This window comes from Pelophylax lessonae (genome assembly GCF_965119305.1).
Source record: "Pelophylax lessonae genome assembly, chromosome: 6".
NCBI classification, from domain to species: domain Eukaryota; kingdom Metazoa; phylum Chordata; class Amphibia; order Anura; family Ranidae; genus Pelophylax; species Pelophylax lessonae.
Genome location: NC_138773.1, coordinates 299091977 through 299116565, shown reverse-complemented (window position 1 = coordinate 299116565; position 24589 = coordinate 299091977). Strand labels below are relative to the sequence as shown.

General features: G+C 44.4%; 1 protein-coding gene across 8 annotated transcripts in view; it reads right to left on the bottom strand.

Moving 5' to 3' along the window:
- Positions 1-4814: 4814 nt before the first annotated feature.
- R3HDM1 (R3H domain containing 1) overlaps positions 4815-24589 on the bottom strand; it is a 277140-nt gene continuing 257365 nt past the window's right edge. For 7 of the 8 annotated variants that reach the window (XM_082261127.1, XM_082261128.1, XM_082261122.1 and 4 more), the window contains 2 exons: positions 21232-21316; positions 4815-5850 (listed from right to left, as the gene is read on the bottom strand). In XM_082261127.1, the coding sequence (XP_082117253.1) occupies positions 5477-5850; positions 21232-21316 (459 nt within the window). In that variant the 3' untranslated portion in view covers positions 4815-5476. The remainder of the gene's footprint in view (positions 5851-21231; positions 21317-24589) is intronic. The other variant, XM_082261129.1, reaches the window with a different exon arrangement.

Here is a 24589-nt window from a genome sequence, read left to right as displayed (position 1 = left end):
GTGGGTTTTATCGCAGTCACTGACACCAGTGCTCGGTGGGTTTTATCGCAGTAACTGACACTAGTGCTGGACGGGTTTTATCGCAGTCACTGACACCAGTGCTGGACGGGTTTTATCGCAGTCACTGACACCAGTGCTGGACGGGTTTTTATCGCAGTCACTGACACCAGTGCTGGGTGATTTTTACTGCAGTCACTGACACCAGTGCTCGGTGGGTTTTATCGCAGTCACTGACACCAGTGCTCGGTGGGTTTTATCGCAGTAACTGACACTAGTGCTGGACGGGTTTTATCGCAGTCACTGACACCAGTGCTGGACGGGTTTTATCGCAGTCACTGACACCAGTGCTGGACGGGTTTTTATCGCAGTCACTGACACCAGTGCTGGGTGATTTTTACTGCAGTCACTGACACCAATGCTGGATGGTTTTTATCACAGTCACTGACACCAGTGCTGGATGGTTTTTAACTGCAGTCACTGACACCAATGTGGGGAGGTTTTTACTGCAGTCACTGACACCAGTGCTGGACGGGTTTTATCGCAGTGACTGACACCAGTGCTGGACGGGTTTTATCGCAGTGACTGACACCAGTGCTGGACGGGTTTTATCGCAGTGACTGACACCAGTGCTGGATGGGTTTTATCGCAGTCACTGACACCAGTGCTGGGTGGGTTTTATCGCAGTCACTGACACTAGTGCTGGGTGGGTTTTATCGCAGTCACTGACACCAGTGCTGGGTGGGTTTTATCGCAGTCACTGACACCAGTGCTGGATGGGTTTTATCGCAGTCACTGACACCAGTGCTGGGTGGGTTTTATCGCAGTCACTGACACCAGTGCTGGACGGGTTTTTATCGCAGTCACTGACACCAGTGCTGGGTGATTTTTACTGCAGTCACTGACACCAATGCTGGATGGTTTTTATCGCAGTCACTGACACTAGTGCTGGACGGGTTTTATCGCAGTCACTGACACCAGTGCTGGACGGGTTTTATCGCAGTCACTGACACCAGTGCTGGACGGGTTTTTATCGCAGTCACTGACACCAGTGCTGGGTGATTTTTACTGCAGTCACTGACACCAATGTGGGGAGGTTTTTACTGCAGTCACTGACACCAATGCTGGATGGTTTTTATCGCAGTCACTGACACCAACAACAGTGCTGGATGGGTTTTATCGCAGTCACTGACAACAATGAAAGGATTTTTTTTTTTTTTGACACCAATAATGACTTCAACCTTTTTTTCAGGATGCATCAAGATAGGTTTCAAAAATGCAGCAGGACCAACATTTTCCGGGTGTTCAGATGTGTCACTGCCCATTTACTTTATGATGGGCTGTCCAACTTGACACAATGCACCTCGACACATGAAAATGTGCACCATTGTTTGGTCTTCTACAGGGGTTGATGTTTACATGAGAGGGTCTCTTATCTCCAAGTTGATCACCACCAAGTGTTTGTTGTTATCTTGAGTTAAAAGTTTGCAAGAAAAGTCAGGGATGGCTTTAGAGCCTTTCATTGCTATGGAAAGAATATGGAAATAGGGTAATTCCCATAGCCTAGGCACATATGCACTGCAGCTTGCAGATTTTTTTTTTTTTTAAACACCAAGCTTAGAAAAATAAAAAAAAAATTACACTGCTCATACAAATTAAAGGAATTCTTTTTTAATCAGGATAAAGCATCAAGTCAATTAAACTCCTGGGATATTGATCTGGTTAGGTAAAGCGGTGTTCCAGCTGTTAAAAAAATAAAAAGTCAGCAGCTACAACAAATACTGTGGCTGCTGACTTTTAATAAATAGACATTTTACCTGTCCAGGGAGCCCATGAGGTCAGCACCCCAGCCGATTTTTGGATCGGCTGTCAGGTGCTGCCACCACCATCCATTCTATGGGAAATCGTCAATTAACTCTTTCGCAGCCGGTTCCCTACTGAGCATGCGTGAAGAGTGCCACGCACTCTACTTGGCTCGGCGGCAGGGGAAGGAGGACGACGGAACTTCCGAGGGACAGCGCCACGGCGATGTCTCCTGGAAGTGGGGAAAGGGTACCTGTCAAAAACAGATACCCGTTCCCCCCCCCCCCTCCCCCCTGAAAAGTGCCAAATGCAGCAACGGAGGAGGGGGGTTGAGAGCAGATGAGCAAAAGTTCCACTTTTGGATAGAACTCAGCTTTAAGTAGCAGGAGGGTTGTTAATCAATTTCAGCTGCTTTGATGTTAATAAAATGAACAGGGGCACTGGATGGGCAACAATGAGACAACCTCCAAAACAGGAATGGTTTTATAGGTGGACACTGACATTTTTTTCCCCCACTCATCTTTACTGTTTTTCACTAGTTTTGCATTTGGCTAGGGTCAGTGTCACTACTGGTAGCATAAGACAATACCTGGACCCTCTAGAGCAGGGGTCTACAAACTATGGCCCTCCAGGTGTTCAGGAACTACAATTTCCATCATGCCTGGTCCTGTCTGTGAATGTCAGAGTTTTACAATGCCTCATGGGATGTGTAGTTCTGCAACAGCTGGAGGGCCATAGTTTGAGGATCCCTGCTATAGAGGTTGCACAGGCAGTCCAACTCCTCCAGGATGACATCAATACATGCCATTGCCAGAAGGTTTGCTGTGTTTTTGCAGCAGTCTCAAGAGCATGGTGGAGATTCCAGGAGACAGGCAGTTACTCTAGGAGAGCTGGACAGGGTCATAGAAGGTCTTTAACCAATCAGCAGGACCGGTATCTGCTCCTTTGTGCAAGGAGGAACAGGATGAGCACTGCCAGAGCCCTACAAGAAGACATCCAGCAGGCCACTGTTGTGAATGTCTCTGACCATTTAGAAACAGACTTCCTGAGGGTGGCTTGAGGGCCCGACGTCCTCTAGTGGGCCCTGTGCTCACTGCCCGGCACCGTGGAGCTTGATTGGCATTTGCTATTGAACACCAGAATTGGCAGAACTGTGCTTTTCACAGATGAGAGCAGGATCACCCAGAGCACATGTGACAGACGTAAAAGGGTCTGGGGAAGCCGCCGAGAACGTATGCTGCCTGTAAAATCGTTCAGCATGACCGGTATGGTGGTGGGTCAGTGATGGTCTGGGAAGACAATCATGGAGGGATGCACAGACCTCTACAGGCTAGATAATGGCACCCTGACCACCATTAGGTATTGGGATACAATCCTTGGACCAATAGTCAGATGCTACGCTGGTGCAGTGGGTCCTGGGCTCCTCCTGGTGCACAACAATGCTCGGCCTCATGTGGCGAGAGTATGCAGCCAGTTCCTGGAGGATGAAGGAATTGAATGCCCCCCACACTCACCTGACCTAAATGCAAAAGAACACCTCTGGGACATTATGTTTCTATCCATCCGACACCGCCAGGTTGCGCCTCAGTCTGTTCAGCAGCTCAGTGATGCCCTGGTCCAGATCTGGGAGGAAATACCCCAGGGCAACATCTGTCATCTCATTAGGAGCATGCCCCGATGTTGTCAGGCATGCATACAAGCACGTGGGGGCCATACAAACTACTGAGTACCATTTTGAGTTGCTGCAATGAAATTTCAGCAAAATGGACTAACCTGCTGAATCATTTTTCCACTGATTTTAGGGGTGTCTTTGAATTCAGCCCTCTGTAGCTTCAGAATTTTTATTTTTTTTCATTAAACGATGTGGCATCCTTTCGTTCCTAAAACATTACCCAGTCCACATCAGTATAGATATCAAACATGATAATTTTCCTCATTGAGATCTGATGCGTTTTCAAAGTGTTCCTTTAATTTTTTTGAGCAGTTTATACTCAATTATTTAACACATTTTACCTACAATAGTTCTTTAACCAGGTTGTAGCTTTAGAATGCTCTTCCAAGAGACCTCACTGAAATGGGCCTATATTTATTGCACCATCTTGTGGTAGATAGATATTACTACATCTACACACAGCATGTGAAAAATGCACGACTCTTACTTTACTTCTACAGTGCTGTATTGAGATTTGGTTTTAAACAATTTATGGAAGAATTTTTATTTTCCTTAATTTGTTACTGCATTGCATGAAAACAATACAAAAACACCTGTACTGTTTAAAAGGGTGCAATGAGCACCAAAAAAAAAAAAAATTATGTGAGTAGTTCGCTATAGCTGCTGCAAATCCATTTGTGTCATTTTGGAGCTTCAAAACCACAATTATGATGTAAATCTTCAACCCATGCCCCTTTTTCTTTAAACCTTCAATTTGTGTCCCTCTTTCTCTCATTTCCCTCTTTAATCCTGCAACCCATGCCCTTCTTATGTTATTCCTTCAGTCTAGGTCTCTCTTTCTTTAACCTTTCAACCACTGCCACATTTGGCACCTTTCGGGGGAGTAGGAACCTGCTTTTGACACCCCCACTCTCACTTCCGAGTGACTTTGTGCAGCAAAGTCATTCAGGAGTTCAGCCCCCCAGCTCCTTCTCCCACCAGCGGGCCATTCACAAAGCGCAGTGTGTTTCGCACATGTGCAGCAGTGAACCGGCTGTGAAGCCGCAAGGCACCCAAAAGCCGACTGAAAAAAACGGCTGGGATGCCGACATCGCAGGATCCCTGGACAGGAAAGTGTCCTACTATTAAAAGTCAGCAGCTACAGTATTTGTAGCTGCTGACCTAATTTTTTTGGTGGGGTGGCTGGAGCTCCGCTTTAATCCTTCAAGCCATGCCCTTCTTTCTTTAATCCTTCAACCCATGCCCCACTTTCTTTACTAAAAGAGCCTCAGCGTCTGAGAAAAGAACCCAGTTAGCAAGAAAACAGACCGAAACAATTATAAAACCACAATTAAAAGGTGAATTTAGTGAGAAACATAATTTATTTACAATTAACTTTCACAAAGCCTTAAATTATAGAATTTCTGAAGGGCACGGTGAAGAGAACCAGTAGTTTTAACGGCATCCCCTTGGACGTCAGGGGAACAGAACTAGATGTCTCTTCTAAACAGTAGTAGGTCTATAATTATTATAATATATATTTCTATGTATTGTATATAGAATCTTTTTGTTTTTTTTTTTAGTGCAGCGTTTAATTTTCCCCACCCTGTTCTAGGAAAATGGATGGCAAAGTGCTGGCTTTGAAAAAAGAAAAAGAAAGTAGAAAACACAGACTTGGTTTTTTTTGTTTTGTTTTGTTTTTTTTCCTTCATTTTTTTCTCTTTTCCCATCATGGGCATTCAGTATGAACAACATTTTTTCATCTGTACAAGAGAACTTTTGGGTCCAATACAGAAATATAAATATAAAACAAACAGACTATAAAAGGGGAAGGGGAAGGGGAGAGGGTTCAATCCTGCTGTTCGATTTTCTTCTATGCCGGTTCCATAGGATGGTCTTCAATTTACTAGGTCGTGATCGTTCAAAATCAACAGTGTTGTCTCTGTACAGAAGAGAAGCGCATTTCAACCATTAGTGGCGACTGAGGTGGAGGCCCACCCCCTGTGACCAGGCCTCCCGTCTGTTCTATTGAGAGCTTGCTCTTTCTAGGATGTGAAGGTCGTAGGGCTTCCTGCTTGTTCTCAGTCTGAACTTGTTCATAAAATTATTGTGTTTTTTCAGTGCATTCTGTGCGGCGGACACTGTGGGGAAGGTGGCGACTATGGTGTAAGTAGAGGCCAAGTCTGTGGAAGGGTTGGGCTGTTCGGTACTCGTGTGGTCGTCGCCACTGCTGCAGTAGTGTTGGTTATTTTGCTGTTGGTGCGGTGCCTGCTGCGAATGGGGGTCTCGGAGCCACCGGATTTTAGCACCTACTTTAAAGAGTTCACCAAAAAGCATTTCTGCATCTTTGCGACTTATCCCGTCTGGCAGTTCTGTGATTTCTAAGACCTTACCGATGACTGCAGCCATGGAGAGAAAAACAAGAAACAGTAATATTAACAAACTTTCCATTCTCAAACTAAGCTTCAGAAGCTTCAGTACTACAACTTTAGCTGTAATTAGTGTATTTCACCAGACACATCTATAGGTGTAATCAGCACATTACATTAAATGAATGCTTTCAGCAAAGTCCACAAAAACTTCTGCACACCCAATTTCTCTGCAGCATGGCTTCCCTGAACTTCTGGGTGGAAAAGCACACACTCAAAAAATCACTTGTGACGCACTGTGTCCCGCAAATGTCGAGACGACATGTCACATGATTTTTGGCTCCAGCACACATGCATGTTTATAGAATATATGTTAGACATTCAGACTCTGCCTGCACCTACACACAAGTCACGCCTCTGCTCCTCCTCCTCCCAGACTGACAGCCCGTCTTCAGAAGTTGCGGTCAAGCAATTTCCCTGGAGGAGGAGCAGATTAGTGTATTCTATGTGTTCTCTTCTCTGGCTGCCTGTGCATGTAACAACAGACAGCAGGTCATCACTGGCTGCCTGTGCATGTCACAACAGACAACAGGTCATCACATCGTCCGGTAGTCTGATCCCAGGAGCATTCATCTTTAGGACCCTGCAAGGAAAGGAGCCACTCTAAAATAGGAAAGTGGAGCCAGTGCTAAGGGGACCAGCAGAATCAGGAGGAGAGACAATTTCACTAGATGAAGCAGCACTTGTAAGTTTTATCCTCAGCAGTAGAAAGAGCAAATACTATTTAGAGCATAAGTTCACCTTTTCAAAAAAATAAATAAATGCACATCTATTTGCAGGTAAAAAAAAGCGTGCATTTATTATTCTTTTATTGGAAGCCTATAAAGCATTGCCAAGCATAAGAAAAATGTCGACCGCACTCTGGCATAGAAGGCCATCAAAGAACTTTATTAAATAAAAATATCCACTGTAACAGACATCATGGACATGACCGGCAACAAGGAACAGTTGACGCGTTTCACGGATAGTCGATTAGTCATAAGGGATATGGCTAAGCAAATTTATTTGTGATACGCGTCAACCGTTCCTTGTTGCCTGTGATGTCCATGATGTCTGTTACATTGGATATTTTTATTCAATAAAGTTCTTTGATGGCTTTCTATGCTGGAGTGCGGTCGACATTTTTCTTATGCTTGGTGTTGCTCGGACTTCAGACTGGACGTGCACCTGACTCCAAGGCTCTTATTGCTTTCACCTGAGCGGCTAGTGTTCCATTGTTGTTCAGCTGTAAAGCATTGTACCTACGATCAGCAGATCACAAGTGCAATACAGGGCTCTTGTCAGTGTAAGCCGTCTGCTTGTACCTCATACAGCCAGGCAGTTACACAATGTTAGGAAGCATCAATAAACTACCTAGTGTGCTCAACAGCACCCTGGTGGTTCATTAAGAATAACAAGTCAACAGCCGCAAAGGTTACTGGTACTTGTAGTTTACCATTCTAAAGAAGGGAGGGCAGCTGCAGCACTAACATGTTACACCCTGAATATGGGTATAACATGTTATAAAAAGGTAAAATCCAAAATGCAGGGCTTCAAATCCAAAATGCAGGGGTTCAAATAAAGTCCATATGGGAAAATTCAAAGAAAATCTAAATTTAAAAAAAAAAATCAAGATAAAAAGTCCAAGGGTGTACGGTTCAAATCAATGTGCCAGAGTAGATCTTCCACCAAAGTGTAAAGTTCGCATTAAAGCGGAGTTCCACCCAAAAGTGGAACTTCCGCTTTAGGGAGTCCTGACCCCCTGACATGCCACATTTGGCATGTCATTTGTTTGGGGGGGGAGCGGGTACCTAGTTTTGACAGGTACCCGCTCCCACTTCCGCTCGGAGCGCCGCGGCGCCCTGAACGGAAGTTCTCCTCTCCCCCTCCCTCCCTGCAATCTTCTGGGACACGTCAGAGGTCCCAGAAGATTGCCGGCCAATCACGGCGCGCAGCGCGACTCGCGCATGCGCAGTGGGTACCCGGCTGTGAAGCCGCAAACTGTAACAACCGGGTGCCCACAGCAGTGATGCCGGTGCCGAGGGAGAGGATCGAGGCTTCGGGCGGCCGCATCGCTGGACCGTTGGACAGGTGAGTGAATGGCTGGAACTCCGCTTTAAGGTGCCAAACCCAATCCTCCACCGACAATAAATGAACACACTGACCCTTACCATAGGAGATGGAGCACTATTTTCATAATGGTCAAATGCTCAATGTGTAATTTAACAGGGATCACAGCCTCTGATCTGGATCAATTGTTCCCGATGTAAGCTCATCCGCGTCATGGGTGTGGGCACATAGGGATCAAAAGAAATCAGCAGGAGAGCTTCATGGTGTAATAGGTTTAAACCACAATTTATTGGCAACAGTAGAATATCACTTACCGAACTGATAGCATATAATGCCTGTGCGCCGCAATACTATGGAAAGGTTTCAAACCCACAAAATGGCCGACCTTCGTGAAATAACATCCGTCGAGAGCATTATAGACATAATGAATAATTCATAGCTCAAAATTAGGCTACTTAAAAAAATGGATTTTTGTAAGAACTTACCGTAAAATCCTTTTCTCTTAAGCTCATTGACAGACGTAGTCTTCTTGATTCTCAAGAGCTGGGTTATGTTGTCTCCGCAGGAGTAGGACTAGGCAGAATGCCAAAACGTTCTGGCTCCACCCTAGGGGGCAGTCCCTGAGGGTATATCCTCCCTCTCTCTGCTACAGGGAATCAGTTCTGTTTAAAGCAGTACAGAGAAATTAACCCAACCCAACTCAATGATAGAGGGCCGGTACTACGTCTGTCAATGAGCTTAAGAGAAAAGGATTTTACGGTAAGTTCTTACAAAAATCCATTTTTCTCTATCGCTCATTGACAGACGTAGTCTTCTTGATTCTCAAGAGCTGGGACATCCAGAAGCAGTGCCACAAATGAGGGGTGGGATTGACAAAATCAAATCCAATCTAGTAGGCCCAACCGGTGCCAAACTAGAAGTTTTAAAGGCTCATTATAAACAAAGAATGAGACTAAAGAAAAAATTTTCCAACGGAAAAAACCCTCGAGGTAGACCACTGGTCTCCTCAAATTGCGGCCTGCAAAACCTTGCGGCCAAATGAGGCATCAGACGATGCCATTACATCAACTTTATAATGTTTAGAGAAGGTATGCACCGACGAGCAGGTAGCCGCCTTGCACACCTGGACCACTGACGAAAGGCCCATGACGCACTAAGTGCCCGAGTGGAGTGCGCCTTAACAGGGAACGGGGGCTCCCGACCCTTAATAGAATAAGCCTGCACTACCGTCTGTCTGATCCATCTGGAAATGGTCGCGGCAGATGCAGGCAACCCCTTTTTGGGTCCATCTGGGATCACAAAAAGTGAATCCGTCTTGCGAAACGAGTCTGTCGTTTTCAAGTATACCCTGATCGCCCGGACCACATCCAAGGAGTGCAAAGCAAATTCCCGAGGATGACTGGGCTTAGGACACAGGGAAGGTAATACAATTTCTTCATTCAGATGAAATTCTGAAACTACTTTTGGTAGGAAGGATGGATTCGGACGAAGAACCACCTTATCTCTATGAACCACCAGATATGGTGAACGACAAGATAATGCGGCCAGTTCTGACACCCTGCGTGCAGAAGTAATAGCCACCAAGAAGGCCACCTTCTGGGACAACGTGGGTAGAGGAATCTCCCTAATCTCTTCAAAGGGAGGTTTCTGAAGAACCGACAACACTAAATTAAGATCCCAGGGGGGTAACGGCGCGTGCACTGGTGGAGCCAGATGTCGCACCCCCTGGATGAAATCCCGCACCAAGGAATGAGTAGCCAAAGGCTTCTGAAAGAAGATGGCTAATGCTGAGACCTGACCCTTGATAGTACTCAAGGCCAGTTTCTGCTCAACCCCTTGTTGCAGAAAAGCCAATATTCGACTAATCGAATAAGACCGAGGACGGAACCCCAAAGGTTCACACCATGCAATGTAGGACCTCCATGTGCGATGATAAATCTTCCTGGAAGTCGCTTTCCTTGCTTCAACTAGAGTAGGAATAACTGAAGCTGACAAACCTTTGTCCTTCAGCACCTGGGTCTCAATAGCCAGGCCGTTAAAGCCAGCGATCGTAAAGCAGGATGGAAGATCGGTCCCTGAGACAGTAGATCCTCCCTGAGAGGAAGTCTCCACGGGACGTCCGCCACCAGTCTGACCATGTCGGCGTACCAAGCTCGACGAGGCCAGTCCGGAGCTACCAGGATTACTGGGATTCCTTCCTCCTCTATTCTGCGAAGAAGTCTAGGCAGTAACGCGAGAGGAGGGAAGGCATATATTAGCTGGTATTGCCCCCACGGGGCGATCAGTGCGTCTGCGGTTTCTGCTAGAGGATCGCGGGAGCGAGCCACGAATCTCTGAACTTTCCTGTTGAATCGTGATGCCAACAGATCCACATCCGGGGTGCCCCACCGTAGGCACAACTGGTGGAAAACGTCTGGATGGAGGGACCATTCCCCCTGATCCAGGGTCTGACGGCTGAGATAATCTGCCTGCCAATTCTCCACCCCCGGAATGAACACCGCAGAGATTGCTGGAACAAATCGTTCCGCCCAGCGAAGAATGCAAGCCACTTCTTTGGCCGCTCGGACACTCTTGGTGCCCCCCTGATGATTGACATAAGCCACGGCCGTGGCATTGTCCGACTGGATCCGAACCGGGCTGCCCTGGAGCTGCTCGGTCCAGTGAATCAGACAAAGTCTGATCGCTCTCAGTTCCAATACATTTATCGGTAATCTGGATTCTTCCGGGGACCAAAGTCCCTGGGCAGATAATTGACCGAGAATACCTCCCCATCCGGATAGACTGGCATCCGTGGTCACTATCGTCCAATATATTGGCAGAAATGACTTTCCCTGGCTGAGCATTGGAGACCGAAGCCACCAAACCAGAGACTCTCTGGTCTGTTTGCTCAATCGTATCTGATTGTCCAGGGATTCCGGATTCCGATTCCATCTGAGGAGAATCTCTTGCTGAAGAATTCGGGTATGGGACTGGGCAAATGGGACTGCTTCGAATGAAGCCACCATCAATCCCAGAACCCTCATGCAAGTCCGAAGGGAAGACCAGCTGTTGGACAGTAACAACTGGACTGCTGATTGAATCTTTCGAAGTTTCCCTACCGGAAGAAACACTCTTGTCCTGACTGTGTCTAGAATTAGACCCAGATATTCGAGCCTCTGGGTGGGAACCAGAAAAGACTTTTGCTGGTTCACCAGCCACCCGAATTCCTGTAAAGAAATCATAGTAATTTCTATGTTTTGTAGCAAGGTCTGAGGAGACTCTGCATAAAGCAGAAGATCGTCTAGGTAACCTAGAATCGATATACCTCTTTGGCGCAGAAGTGCCAACATTGGGGCCAACACCTTTGTGAAGACCCGCGGAGCCGTGGCGAGACCGAAAGGTAACGCCACAAACTGATAGTGGTTCTCCTCTACGGAAAAGCGTAGAAAACGCTGATGTCCTGCGAAAATGGGAACGTGAAGATAGGCGTCCTTGATATCTATGGACGCTAGGACATCCCCTGGATGCAGGAAGGCTGCTACCGTGCGAATGGATTCCATTCTGAATCTTCTTATGTTGACGAAAGAATTGAGTGCTCTTAAGTCCAGAATTGGACGCACTTTGCCCTCTTCCCTGGGTATTGTAAACAGGTTTGAATAAAACCCTTGAAACCGTTCTGTCCAAGGAACGTGGACTACCACTCCTTGTTGTAGTAGATCTGTGACTGCTCTCCGCAGATCTTCTAGACGATCCGGAGATAGTCGGATATTGGAAGGGAAGAATCGCGCCGGTGGGAGAGATCGAAACTCGATCTTGTACCCTGACTTTATGACTTCGCAAACCCATTTGTCCGGGATTCTGGAAAGCCATGGATCCGGGAACCGGCGAAGACGTCCCCCCACCCCAGTTATGGGTGGGGGCGCACCTTCAGGCTTTGGATGGTTTATCTTCAGGTCTGGAGGGGGCGGGCTTTTGCTTGCCCGCCCAACGACCCCTGACGCCTCCTGTAGGAACCTTGAAGGACTTCGTTTTTTCACCCGCTGGACGAAAAAACCTCTTGTGAGCAGAAAAAGAAGGCCCTCGTCTTTGACGAGTTCCTCTACCTTTAAAATTTTGCGGTAAAAAGGTGCTTTTTCCACCGGTGAGATCCTTAATGATCTCATCTAAGTTGGCTCCAAATAGACGTTCTCCTGAAAAGGGGATATTAGCCAATGCTTTTTTGGAACCTTGGTCGGCTATCCAACCTTTTAGCCACAGTGTACGCCTGAGAACCACTGCTGAGACTGATGCTCGCGCCATTAATGGAGTGGCGTCTAACGCCGCATCACATACAAACTGTAACCCCTGTATCATTTGTTCCAACAAATCTGATACCGCCTGAGGGACTTCTTCTAAGTCCCGGCGTAACCACTTGGTCCATTCAGTTACAGCCTGCGAAACCAGACCAATAGCAATTATTGGCCTGAAAGCTGATCCAATCAAGGAAAACATGGTGCGAGACATAGCTTCTATCTTGCGATCCACTGGATCTTTAAAAGACGGAGCGTCTTCTAAAGGAATAACCGTGGCTTTATTCAATCTAGCAATTGGTGAATCCACCACAGGTGGTTCTGTCCATTTTTTAATAAGGGTTTCCTCAAACGGATAACGCCTGTCAATGCGTTTGGAAATATTAAAAGTGCGTTTTGGCAGACGCCATTCTTCATCGATTGGATTGCCAAAACATTTGGGCAATGGAAAAACCTTTGCCACTTTGATGCGCTTTTTAGTCCCAAAAGGGATCTCAGTTTCAGCTATTTCTGATGGAATACCCTGTAACCTTAAAGTCTCTTGAACAGATACAATGAGTGCGTTTACCAACGCTTCCTCTCGGGCTATGGCAGATGCCGAAACATCCTCCTCACTGTCTGAAGAGACAGGACCCGAGACACCAATACCAGATGAAGTACCTGCAACTGCAGAAATAGGCTCAGAGTCTGAATCCGAGGTTTCAGATAATAAGGGGTTAGGCGGGGGATTCAATTGTCAATGGGGTGCTGGAGGATCCCGCAGACCCCTCGAGGGGATCCGGAGGAGATACATGAGTGGCAGGGTCCATGTTAATACAGGACACTTTTGCCAGCAATAAACAAAAAAACTTTTTTTTTTTTTTTTTTTGTGTGTCTCCCCTTAGCGCAATAGCGCCCCTCAGAGTACCTGCTTCTCGATCCCAGAGAGAGAGAGAGGGACCCCCAAGGCTCACCAACCGATGCAGTGCAGTTTCCAACAAACTGCAGCCAGCGTCTGTCTTACACAGACTGGAAGGAGCTGTTTGCTTTTTCCCGGGCAGAAGGCGTGGCTCCGCCCCCTGTGTACGCCTTCCGGCGTTCCCAGCCCTCCACGAGGAAGCTGGGCTCACAAAACATGGCCGCCCCCATAGAAGAGACATAAGACTCCAAAAACATGGCGGCCGGCGTGACCTGAGGACATACATGCATTCGGTCTACGGCAAAATGGCGGCGGACCGCCGATATCGTTTTCCCAGCACATCCACCTGCACTCTGCTGAGAGGTGAAATATGGATCTACAGAGATACACTGCACATAAGGTAGGATTATACCTCCTATGTTTGCTGTAATGTTACAGTCTGCTGGGTAGAGTGTTAGCTCTTGAACCAAGTCCACTTCCCACAAACACATGCTGTATTACAAGGGGGACTTGTAAGTGTCAGATATATACTGACCATATATGGAGGGGCCCATAATATACTGCCTCATAAATGAGGAAAAAAGGGAACGTTTTACTCACCATACCGAACCGACAGGCACCCTCTCTTCATAATACCCTCTCCACCGAGGTGGGGGTTTGTGGACGCCTCGACTCTCTGGTCCTGGCGTCCAAGCGAGCTTTTAACTCGCAAAGTCAGTCCCTTTACTGGGACTCCGTCGCGGCCGACTCAGCGCACTGGTCTGCACGCGCTTTTAGGCAGAAACCGGGGTGACCACTGGATCTCACATCCAGCCCGTCGCCCGGCCCCGCATACTTACTTGAATATGTCGCGGCCGACCAAGCGCAATGCCTGGTCTGCACGCGCTCGTAGGCCGGCTGGGGTGACCACAAGTGTCGCCCAGTCCGGCATTTTTGCGTGAAGATCTCACAGGAAAAAAACACTGGAGAAAACTACCTAAAAAATGTCTTTTTCTTAAAGAAAAAAAGTCTTGCCAGGACCAAAAGATCCCAGCAAGGAACTTAGGTCCTTACTCCTGACTAGACAGAAAAAAACTGATTCCCTGTAGCAGAGAGAGGGAGGATATACCCTCAGGGACTGCCCCCTAGGGTGGAGCCAGAACGTTTTGTCATTCTGCCTAGTCCTACTCCTGCGGAGACAACATAACCCAGCTCTTGAGAATCAAGAAGACTACGTCTGTCAATGAGCGATAGAGAAAACCCTATTATGCACCAAAAAGACCTTAATAGAGGTGGCCAAATCAAAACTAGTCGTTAAAATAATAAATATATTATAAAAACGTCGGCAACAGAAGTCAAAACGCAATGGCGACCTCTTGTGGCTAGAAACATTACATACATCACGATCAAGGCTGATCACAATATACATAATAAATAATCATTAAATCAAAAAAATGTAATAAGATGAAAATTTAAATAAAATTATAAACTGTAAACCTAAAAAAATATATTAAATAAAAAAGGGGGACACTGGTAAAAATTAATAACCAAGACTAGTTCTTAAGAATGGGAAACCTGTACGAGCCATATCATAGAAAACGAAATGGATTGACTAGCATTAGGCATTATTGATAAAAGCGTTCACGTCCCATTCTATATTGAGACCAAAAGGCCTTAAAGATTTTAACCAGTAAATCGACTTGTTTCTAATTTGGAAATTTCCCTCCTAACATGGCTTCCCTTCCAATGAATTAATTAATAGCCATTTATTAATTAAATGTATCAATAGCCATAAAAGACATACGTGTAGGATTCCTATTGTGGCACTTTTCGGAATGTTTGGATAGGCTGTGTTTGGGAAAACCCTGTCTGATATTTGCAATGCGTTCCTTCAATCTCACTTGAAAAGAAAGTACAGTGCGGCCGACATAATGCAGGCCACAGGGACATGTAATTAAATAAACTACATTTTTAGATGTACAAGTGAGAAAAGACTGAACATACGTTTTAGAAGTGACGTTAGAATTAAATGAGGCATACGTCCTATTATTTAAACAGTTGTGTTCACAAGCAGAATACTTTCTACAAGGATAAAAGATTTTCATTTGAAAGATATAAAAAAGAAGAAGGTTTCTTAGGAGGTTTGACTATATTGGGAGCAATTTGTAACCTTAAAGGGGGAGCTCCTCTGAATGTAACTGCCGGAGCATCAGGCAACATTGACCTAAAACTCTGTCATTCTTTAAAATGCCCCAATGCTTTCTAAAAAGATTTCTAATAAAATAGTGCTGAGTGGAGTAGGATAGGATGTAAAAAGGAAAAGTCAGGGAGAGAACGTGGATGATTCACAAGATGTCGGATTCAAATCAGAATCCTTCCTTTTAAGGATTGAGCATAAGGGCCCCGTCCATATTTCCTACCTCCTGAATAGTATGATCCAATTCAATTGGGTCATAACCTTTTTCTACAAAACGTTCTTTCAGGAGTTCTACATCCCTAGAATAATCCTTTTATAGAGTGCAATTCCTCCATACTCGTGTAAACTGACTCTTTGGTACAGCCATGCTTTATGATGGCAACTGTTTGTGCCAATGAAACCATTGTGATTGGTCTCTTTAAAATAAGTAGATGTCACCACTTCATTTTGTTAAATTCAGATTCTCAGGTCTAGAAAATGAATCTCCCCACTGCTAGCTTCATGATGCATGGTTATTCCTCGATCATTGTTATTTAGTTGAAAGATTAAATTATCCAAGGAATTCATGCTACCTTTCCAAAGGAGGAGGATGTCATCTATGTAACGTCTCCAGAGTATCGGCTCCGGTCTATGCTGACCAGAGACGCCGTCCTCCTCCCATTTGGCCATGACTAGGTTAGCCATTGAGAGTGCAAATTTTGCGCCCATGGCCACCCCACAGCACTGTAGAAAATAGGAGCCATGATACCAGAAATAATTGTGACTCATTGAGAAATCCAATAGGTGAAGAATAAATTGTTCTATGTTAGGTATAATAGAGTGCTTACTTAAATAACACTCTATAGCCTCATTCCCATGTCAATGGGATATAATGGTATAAAGAGGTCACATCGGCCGTGGCCAGAATATAGCCTTCCTTCTACTCTACGTTGTATGCATGCATAACCACGCGCCCAACAATGTCTATGACGACGAAACGTGTTGGGAGGAGCTAGTTCGCGTAAACGTCACCACGCATGGAGGTAGGCCATTTTGTGAGTTTAAAACATTTCCGTAGCATTGCGGCTTACAGGCATTATATGCTGTTCGTTTCGGTGAGTGATATTCTGCTATTGCCAATAAATTGTGGTTTAAACCTACTACATCATGAGGCTCTCCTGCGGATTTCTTTTGATCCCTATGTGCCCACCCCTATGATGCGCATAAGCTTATATCGGGAATGATTGATCCAGATCAGAGGCTGTATGATCCCTGTTAAATTACACATTGAGCATATGACCATTAAGAAAACAGTGATCCATCTCATATGGTAAGGGTCAGTGTGTTCCTTATTGTCGGTGAAGGAACGAGTTTGGCACCTTGATTTGAACAGTACACCCTTGGACTTTTTATCTTGATTTTCTTTGAATTTTTGCCATTGGGACTTTATTTGAAGCACTGCATTTTGTATTTCGTATTGTTACAGGTCATAACCAGTGTTTTGTGATAGCTGCTGTTTTAATACTGCTGATATATAAGCGCGGGTTAAGTGTGGTTTTTATAGGTTATAAAAGGTGAACTTCTCCTGATTGTAAAACCTTTTTAGAAAACAAAACAAAAAAAAACAAACAAGCATGTTATACTTACCTCCTCTGTGAACTGCTTTTGCACAGAGCAGCCTGGATCCTCCTCTTCTCAGATCCCTCCTTGCTGCTCCTGGCCCCTCCCCCTATCGAGTGGCCCCAGCAGCTTGCTATGGAGGCACCCGAGCCGAGTTGCAGCTCCGTGTGTCCATTGAGACATGAAGCTGCCATTCAGCCCCACCTCCTCTCCCTCCTGATTGCCTGAGACACAGTCGTGGCGCAATTGGCGCCCACGGCTGTCAAAGTCAGTTAGCCAATCAGGAAGGAGAGTCCCGAATGGTCGAGGGACTCGTGGACATGGCTGGATAAAGATGTGGCTTACGTAAGTATTAGGGGGGCTGCTGCACAGCATTGCTGTATAGAATGCATTAAGATAAAAATACCTTCTGCCATTACAACTCCTTTAAGGCTGTATTGTGGTGGATCAGCACTTACAACTATAGGCATTATAAGGATACTTGTATGTGCTATAACAAGAAAGGCTGGTAGTGAATAGATTTGCTCGTCTTAAAACTAGCTAAGGCCAAGTGCATCTCTGGGCAAAATTTAATAAAAAAAAAAAAATAATAAATTTAGTACATCTCAGCACTGAATGCACGTCTTAATTTGTTTTCTTTTAAAAACATTGCAAGATCAATGGTATATCGTTAACACCACCACGTTACCTACTGAAAAGTAAAAGAATTGCAAGTATATAAAAATACAACTGCTGTCCTGCCATAAATGCCGCAAGCTCCTAACTCCCTATAGTACACCGACAACACACTGGTCCTGCTGCACTAAAACCCCTAACAGCATTGTCAGCCATGCTTAAGGTATCCCTTCCGGAATATAGAATAACTTGCTCCCTCCATTACCCAACAGGGAAGGGTTGTGCAGTCCAACAGGGAAAAACTGAGCAACTGCTAATACCGCTGCTTGGGATATCAGCGCAGTAGAAGTTAGAAAAACACTGGATATCCCAGCAATCAACATGTATTTTTCTGCAGAGTTTTTAAAGGGATTAAAATAGGAGTATATATCAATCTATAAAAATGTTTATTTTTTTTTTGGCCAGAACAACATTTTAACATGCAACTTCACTAACAGAAGTGTAGAAGCATACATGACAAACACCTTAACCACTTAAGCCCCGGAAGATTTTACCCCCTTTCTGACCAGGGGGTATTTTGCGATTCGGCACTGCGTGATTTTAACGGACAATTGCGTGGTCGTGCGACGCTGTATCTAAACGAATTTGGCGTCCTTTTTTCCCCCCACAAACAGAGCTTTCTTTTGGTGGTATTTGATCACCTGTGCGATTTTTTGATCATGCGCTATAAACAAAAAAAAGAGCGTAAATTTTGCAAAAATAGCAATATTTTTCACATTTTTTTTATATGAAATTCCCCCCAAAAAAATGTAAAAATCAAAATTTTTTAACATTTTCGGCCAATTTGTTTTATGCTACCTATGTTTGGTTAAAAAAAAAAAAAAAAAAAAATCGCAAAAAGCGTATTTTGATTGGTTTGCGCAAAAGTTATCGTGTTTACTAACAAAGGGAAAGATTTTTGTCATTTTTGTTTTTTTTTTTTACGCGTAATGGCGGCGATCTGCGATTTGTTTTGCGGTACTGCGACATTGCGGCGGACAGATCGGACCCTTGACTGACATTTTTGCCACTTTTGGGGTTACCAGTGACATTTCTACAGTAATCAGTGCTATACATATGCACTGTTACTGTAAAAATACACTGGCAGTGAAGGGGTTAACTTTTTTTGAAAGGGAGGGGCTATGTGTGTCCCTAGGGGCGTGCTTTCTACTGTGATTGGCTGTGGCTTCAGATGTATGAAGAGTGATCAACGGTTCTACATAGTAGAACCGTATGATCATCCTTCATACACAGGGGAGAATGACAGGCAGCTTGTTTACACAAGCCGCCTGACTTTCTCCCTCTCCCCCGCCGATCGCAGAGTGACCGGCGGACATCGGGTCTGCCGGTGACACGTGCGGGGGGGGTCCGTGACCACGCGCTCGCTCCCTAGACCCTCACAAGCTAGTGACGTAGCCCTACGTCACTTTGCCTGTGAGGGGCTGACCGCCGACGTAGATAGTCGTGCGGCGGTCGGCAAGTGCTTAAAGTAACCAAAAGGCAAAAGACTTTATTTTTTTATTTTTTTTAACTTTGGGATAGAGTGGAGAGGGATATTGTCAGTTTTTATTGCTGTCTGTGCAGGAGATTCACCCTCTCCATTTGTCCTGGTTACCATTATAATTGAAAGCAAACCCCACATTTTGGGTTGTCCCCAGAAAAGTAATCTTCCGATCCTCCAATGGGGACACTAGTTCTGGTGATCTAGGGTTCAGCAATGAATTGCCATCATTTGCAGTGATTTCCTCTCACTTCCTGTTTGGCTATTTGTGAATATTTTTAAACCCTTTAGTAAAATCAGCCTATACATTGTGTATGTTCTGGCAGCATTTGTGTGACTGACTAGAGAAGAGACATTCCATGATGTACTCCACTGGTGAAGGAAATAAGTTGAATGGTTTGATGTAAAAGGAAGTAATGCGTTGGGGATTCAAGGAAATAGGAGAGATGTACCTAGCTGCTGGGGAAAGCACACCTTCACCTCTAGGGTTAATATTTGCTCCAGGTAAGGAACAACCGTCATGCCATCCCCTCCTTGGGACTATAAATAGCAGTAGTCACCTTGCTATACAACAGGTATACTACTAGTCTGGGCTTTTTCCCTCAACCAGGCTGCGCTGTCCCCTATTGCAAAGATGGAAGATTTGATCAGTGTCACTGATCTTCTCCCTGCAATTAATCAAGACAGATAGCAGCAGTGACAGGGACAAGATGAGATAAGAAAGCAATATTTCCCAGTTGTCGAAGGAGATAAGCTTGTAACCTCATAGGAGGAACATCCTACACTGAGCATTGTGATAGTTTTATGGTTTAGCTCACAGCTCCAAAATTTCACAACTTCACAGGTGTAAGATTTGGAAGCAATGAGACTTCTCTCTACAGATGTAATGCTGTCAGACAAACATTTCCTGAAGGCACTGATGAAATGGTTATCTAGGACTTCACAACATCACCTTTATTAACTCCCATGGGCACAAAAGTTTGACGGTTTTATTATCAGATAACCGCCTTCATTCTCGAATTGTCATTATTCAAAGCCGATTAGGATCTAATACTGTGTTTACACCAAATTAAATATTGAATGCCCTGCAGTCTCTTTCCAACCGGTCTACATGCACTCCAGTGATGGCTAAATGCCATTTTGCTTGGGGAAGGTCTACTGATGGTGACAACCATGGATAGTGCCTATGCAATGAGCATCAGCTTAGCTGCTTGTCATTATAAATCCACTAGGCAGGGTGACACCACAAAACGAAAATAGGGGAATAGAGCGTTGTCATCCTATGACAGAAGCTAAACAAGAACCTTCATGGCTGGATCAGCAGGCTTTAATTTAATAAAATAAATGCTGCAATTTTAAAGTGGTTATAAAGGCAGGTGGTTTTATTTAACCTTAATGCCTTAAAATTAAAAACCTTCTGCATGAAGCGCCCCCCCCCCACCCAGCCCCCCTTTTTTTACGGACATGAGTCCAATCTCAACTCAGCGATGTACAAGAGGGCAGTGGCTCTCTCAATCCTCATTGGCTCAGATCACAGCAAATGAGAAGAGAGCAAAGGGAGTGGCCAAGCCTAGCTGTGTGTGTGTATATAAAGACACAGAACAGGCTCGGGAGCGAGCACACAGGAGCGCCCCCTTTGCAAGCACCTTGCTATGGGGGCACATGTTGGCTGGGGACCAGTGAAACCTCATATAAGCACTATGATGTTAATGCAGCATCAGAAGTGTTTTTCAATATTAAAGTGGTTGACAACAAACTTTATTTTTTTTAAATAACAAACGTCATCCTTCCCTGCCCTGTGTAGTTGTTTTGCACAGAGCAGCCCCAATCTTCCTCTTTTTGGGCTGGGGAACCAAGAAGAGGAAGATTGGGGCTGCTCTGTGCAAAACCACCACAGAGCAGGGAAGGATGACATGTTTGTTATTTTAAAAAAATAAAAAGTTTGTTGTCAACCACTTTAATATTGAAAAACACTTCTGACGCTGCATTTACATCATAGTGCTTATATGAGATTTTAGTGGCTGAGTTAACATGCAATAAGGATTTTGCTTAATTGATTTTAAGGGCGAAATGCAGATTCTGAACCCAAAATGCAACATATAAGACAGGTCCAGTGTAGAATAAAAAAGAACCATTGGGCTGATACAACTCAGATTGTCAGAACCAAAACAAAACCATTGTCTGCCCAGTGCTCATCTGTTCTCACCTGGCTCACCAGCAGAAAGGTCAGTGGAAGCAGCTTTTTTTGCTGTTTTTTTTCCCCGATTTCCATGTCTGTGTCCAGACTGACCCTAGAAGATGCAGAACACACAATTTAGAAAATGCACAGATTTTGCCATGAAAACGTAAAATGTATCTAAAGCCAAAACTTTTTTTTTTGTTTGGGATAAAATTAGGAAGGGTTAGATTTCCGTGAGTCTGTGATGGGAGTCACTTTGGTTGGGGGCCCATGGAACCCAGCTTACCTTAGAGAGGTTGGGAAATCCCCGTCTCCGCTCCCCAGGTCCCTCTTATGTGTAAGTCACCCTGTGTCTATTAGGGGCACAGGGTGACTGAGAAAATGATGGACAACTACTTAATGGACACTGAGAATGTGGTTACTTCAAATGGGACAGTGATATTTATCCACATGTCCCTCAAGAAACCTATGCTACATTAATTCCACTGTATCAGAATGATGGAACATTGTATAAGCTTTGCTTCATAGACTATTGTAGGTCGGACCCGGACATTCTGCTCCTGGGGTCTCCTGCTAGTATTGTCTGTTTAATAAGGTTTTCTGTGTTTTTACTTGAGATAATGTGTATTGTACTTTGTTTTAGCCTTGTTGCCGGCAGTCTGGTAACCCAGGCTGGTTTAAGTGCTGAGTTAATTAGAGTATTCATTATAGCATTGTCTAGGTGTGGATTCCCATTCACCTATGGTTTCTGTCCAGATGGCTAATTAATTAGCTCAGGTTAATTATATATTCTGTGTGAGTTTGTTTAATAAACATTTCCAGATCTTATACAAGCTATTCTCAGCTAGTCTTGTATATTGAGGCTAATATCGCATATCTATGTTCAAGACTGAAAGAAGCGGTGTACTGACAGAAGCACACAAAGCACACTATGGGTCGGTCCTGTCACAGAGTGCAAAATCTTTTAAGACCATATAGAACAGCCAGTGCATTTCAGGTTTCAGACAAGTCTTAAAAATGCTGTAAGTTGGACTCCATAGCTTGCTTTTAGTACTTTGATGTGTTACCTGCTAATACTACTCTTTACCATATGTATAAGAGTTCTTATATGCATTTATTAGAGGCTTACACATGTTTGCAAATGTGTGCGACTAAACCCCTTGTTTTTGATGTGAACTGTTAGACAGGGTCAATTTGGTTTTGTCGCAGGCTAGCTGATAAGCGAGCTGGGAAATTTTGTTAGTTTTATTATATGGGTCGCCCTTCCATGTTCTCCTTGCTGCAAAAGCTAGTTATAGGTTGGGGTGGTTGTCATTTGTTGGCATTTTGTTAATTGGTGTGGGTGTGCACAGGATGCTTCAGCTGCCATTGCGCCCTTGCTGGGTGTCTCAGGTATTCCTATACCTTCATGAAGGGTTGGGCTCCCTCCAGACACACATCCCCTTAACCTACTAAACTGCTATACATGTGCTCCGATTTGGGAAACTCTCAAAATTATACAGTTAGGACCGCAGTAAGTGGGGATACTGTGAGGAAGCCGCTGCAGCTTACGCATGTATTTGCAAACGTGTGCAAACGAAACCCCTTGTTTTTAACATGAACTGTTAAGAGCTAATTTGGTTTTGTTGCAGTCAAGCTGGTGAGATGGAAATTTTGTTGTTTTTGATGTGCACTGCCCTTCCATATGCTCCTTGCTGCAAAGCCTAGTTATAGGCTGAGGTGGTTGCCATTTGTTTGAGCATTTTTAGGCCCTGATGAAGGGAGTATGTCTGAAACCTGAAATGCGTTGGCAGTTCCATATTGTTTTGTTATGAGCAAGCACTAATATTTAAAGATTTTGGACTTTTAGATCTCTGGTCTGTCACTTTATATGTGCGTATCTTAATCTTCGGGGCCTCTAGGCGTGGCTAGGAAGAGTTTTTGACGTCCAACTTTTAAAATCCGTCACTTCCAATATACATTTCAGGTTAGTTTTTTTTGTATTTTTTCACTGGTTTGGTTTTTTATTGGTGTCTGAGCCCCACTGGGGAAGTTTATTCTCGCTATTTGGACCATGGTGAGCAGGACTAAAAATTAAGGAATAAATTCAAAATTTTAGGATACCACCAGACCAGAAAGCACTTTTTCCATAATAACTATGGGATTCTAGCTTGGAGAAAACACAAGGGATTCTATGATTTTTTAGGAGTTATCCTTCTACAGGTCAGGAAGAGAATTCACCCCCAAAAGCATGCAGATGGCCAAAAAAAATTGACAAAGTTTTTAAGAATTTCCTACTCTAATAAAAACTATAAAAAAAAGTGCTGGCTTTAAATATACTTTAAAGAGAACCTGTATTTACTTCAAAGTTGGCAAGCCCCCTTCAAAGGAGTAAAACAGGACCTTGACAATGCCCGCAGGAATGTTTGCATATCTTGTAAAGCACCTGAGCGCTCCATGTTCTAGGGTATTTAAAAGTCAAATAGGGACTTTAGGAAATTATATCACGTGATGGTCTATCACGGTTATGGAAAATCTCACTTCACAATAGTAAGGAACAGAAAAGTAGGATGGGGCAAGCCTAAGTAGAGCATTTTGTGGCTATGCACACCTTCCCATGGTCCTGCTTTATACCTCTGCCAGTTATTTAGCTACTTAAAAAGCAAACAGGTTCTCTTTAACCTCAATACAATGCTGTTCTGAAACAAAAGTGTGTGTCCAGTTTTAATTTCAGTACGGTGGATTCATGCCTTCATGCAAGTATTGCTCAATTGTTTCTTGGGTAGTGTTGCCTCTTTCCCTTCCATCTGCTCACCATTGCCTCCCATAGCAATTAATTTAACAGGTTTATATCTGATCAAAATACATAGAAGTCATGTTATGTATGCTGGATACTTCTTTATCTTGTGCTCTGCAGTTACACACGCACAGGTTCTGCACGGTGACTGGCTGTCTACTTCAGACAGTTGTTCCGCACCCAATAGTAAGATGCGCTTACAGCCAACAACTTGTATGACAGCAATCCTTTAGGTTCCATATACACTTGAGGGACTCCAAAGTCGCACAATTTCCAGTGCAACTATGCATCTTGACTTTGATCCGACTTTACACCCTCTGACACTAAGTTGCAAAGTAGTGTAGGCACCTTTTCAAAGTTGCACCAATCTGAACAGGTGCCATTGAAAACAATGGGCTATCACTTAACATGCAACTTTATGTGTCTAAAGTCACATGACCAGTCGCACAAGTGAGAATGGAGCTTTAAGACTAGTACACCACACTATTTTTTTTTTTAACCCAGCGGAACCGAATAAATAAAAAAAAAAAAAAAAAACCTGGCAGTTTAAAATCAGAGCCATTGTACTAACAAACCAATGTTAGTGCAGTGATCTCCCCTGTCGAGCTA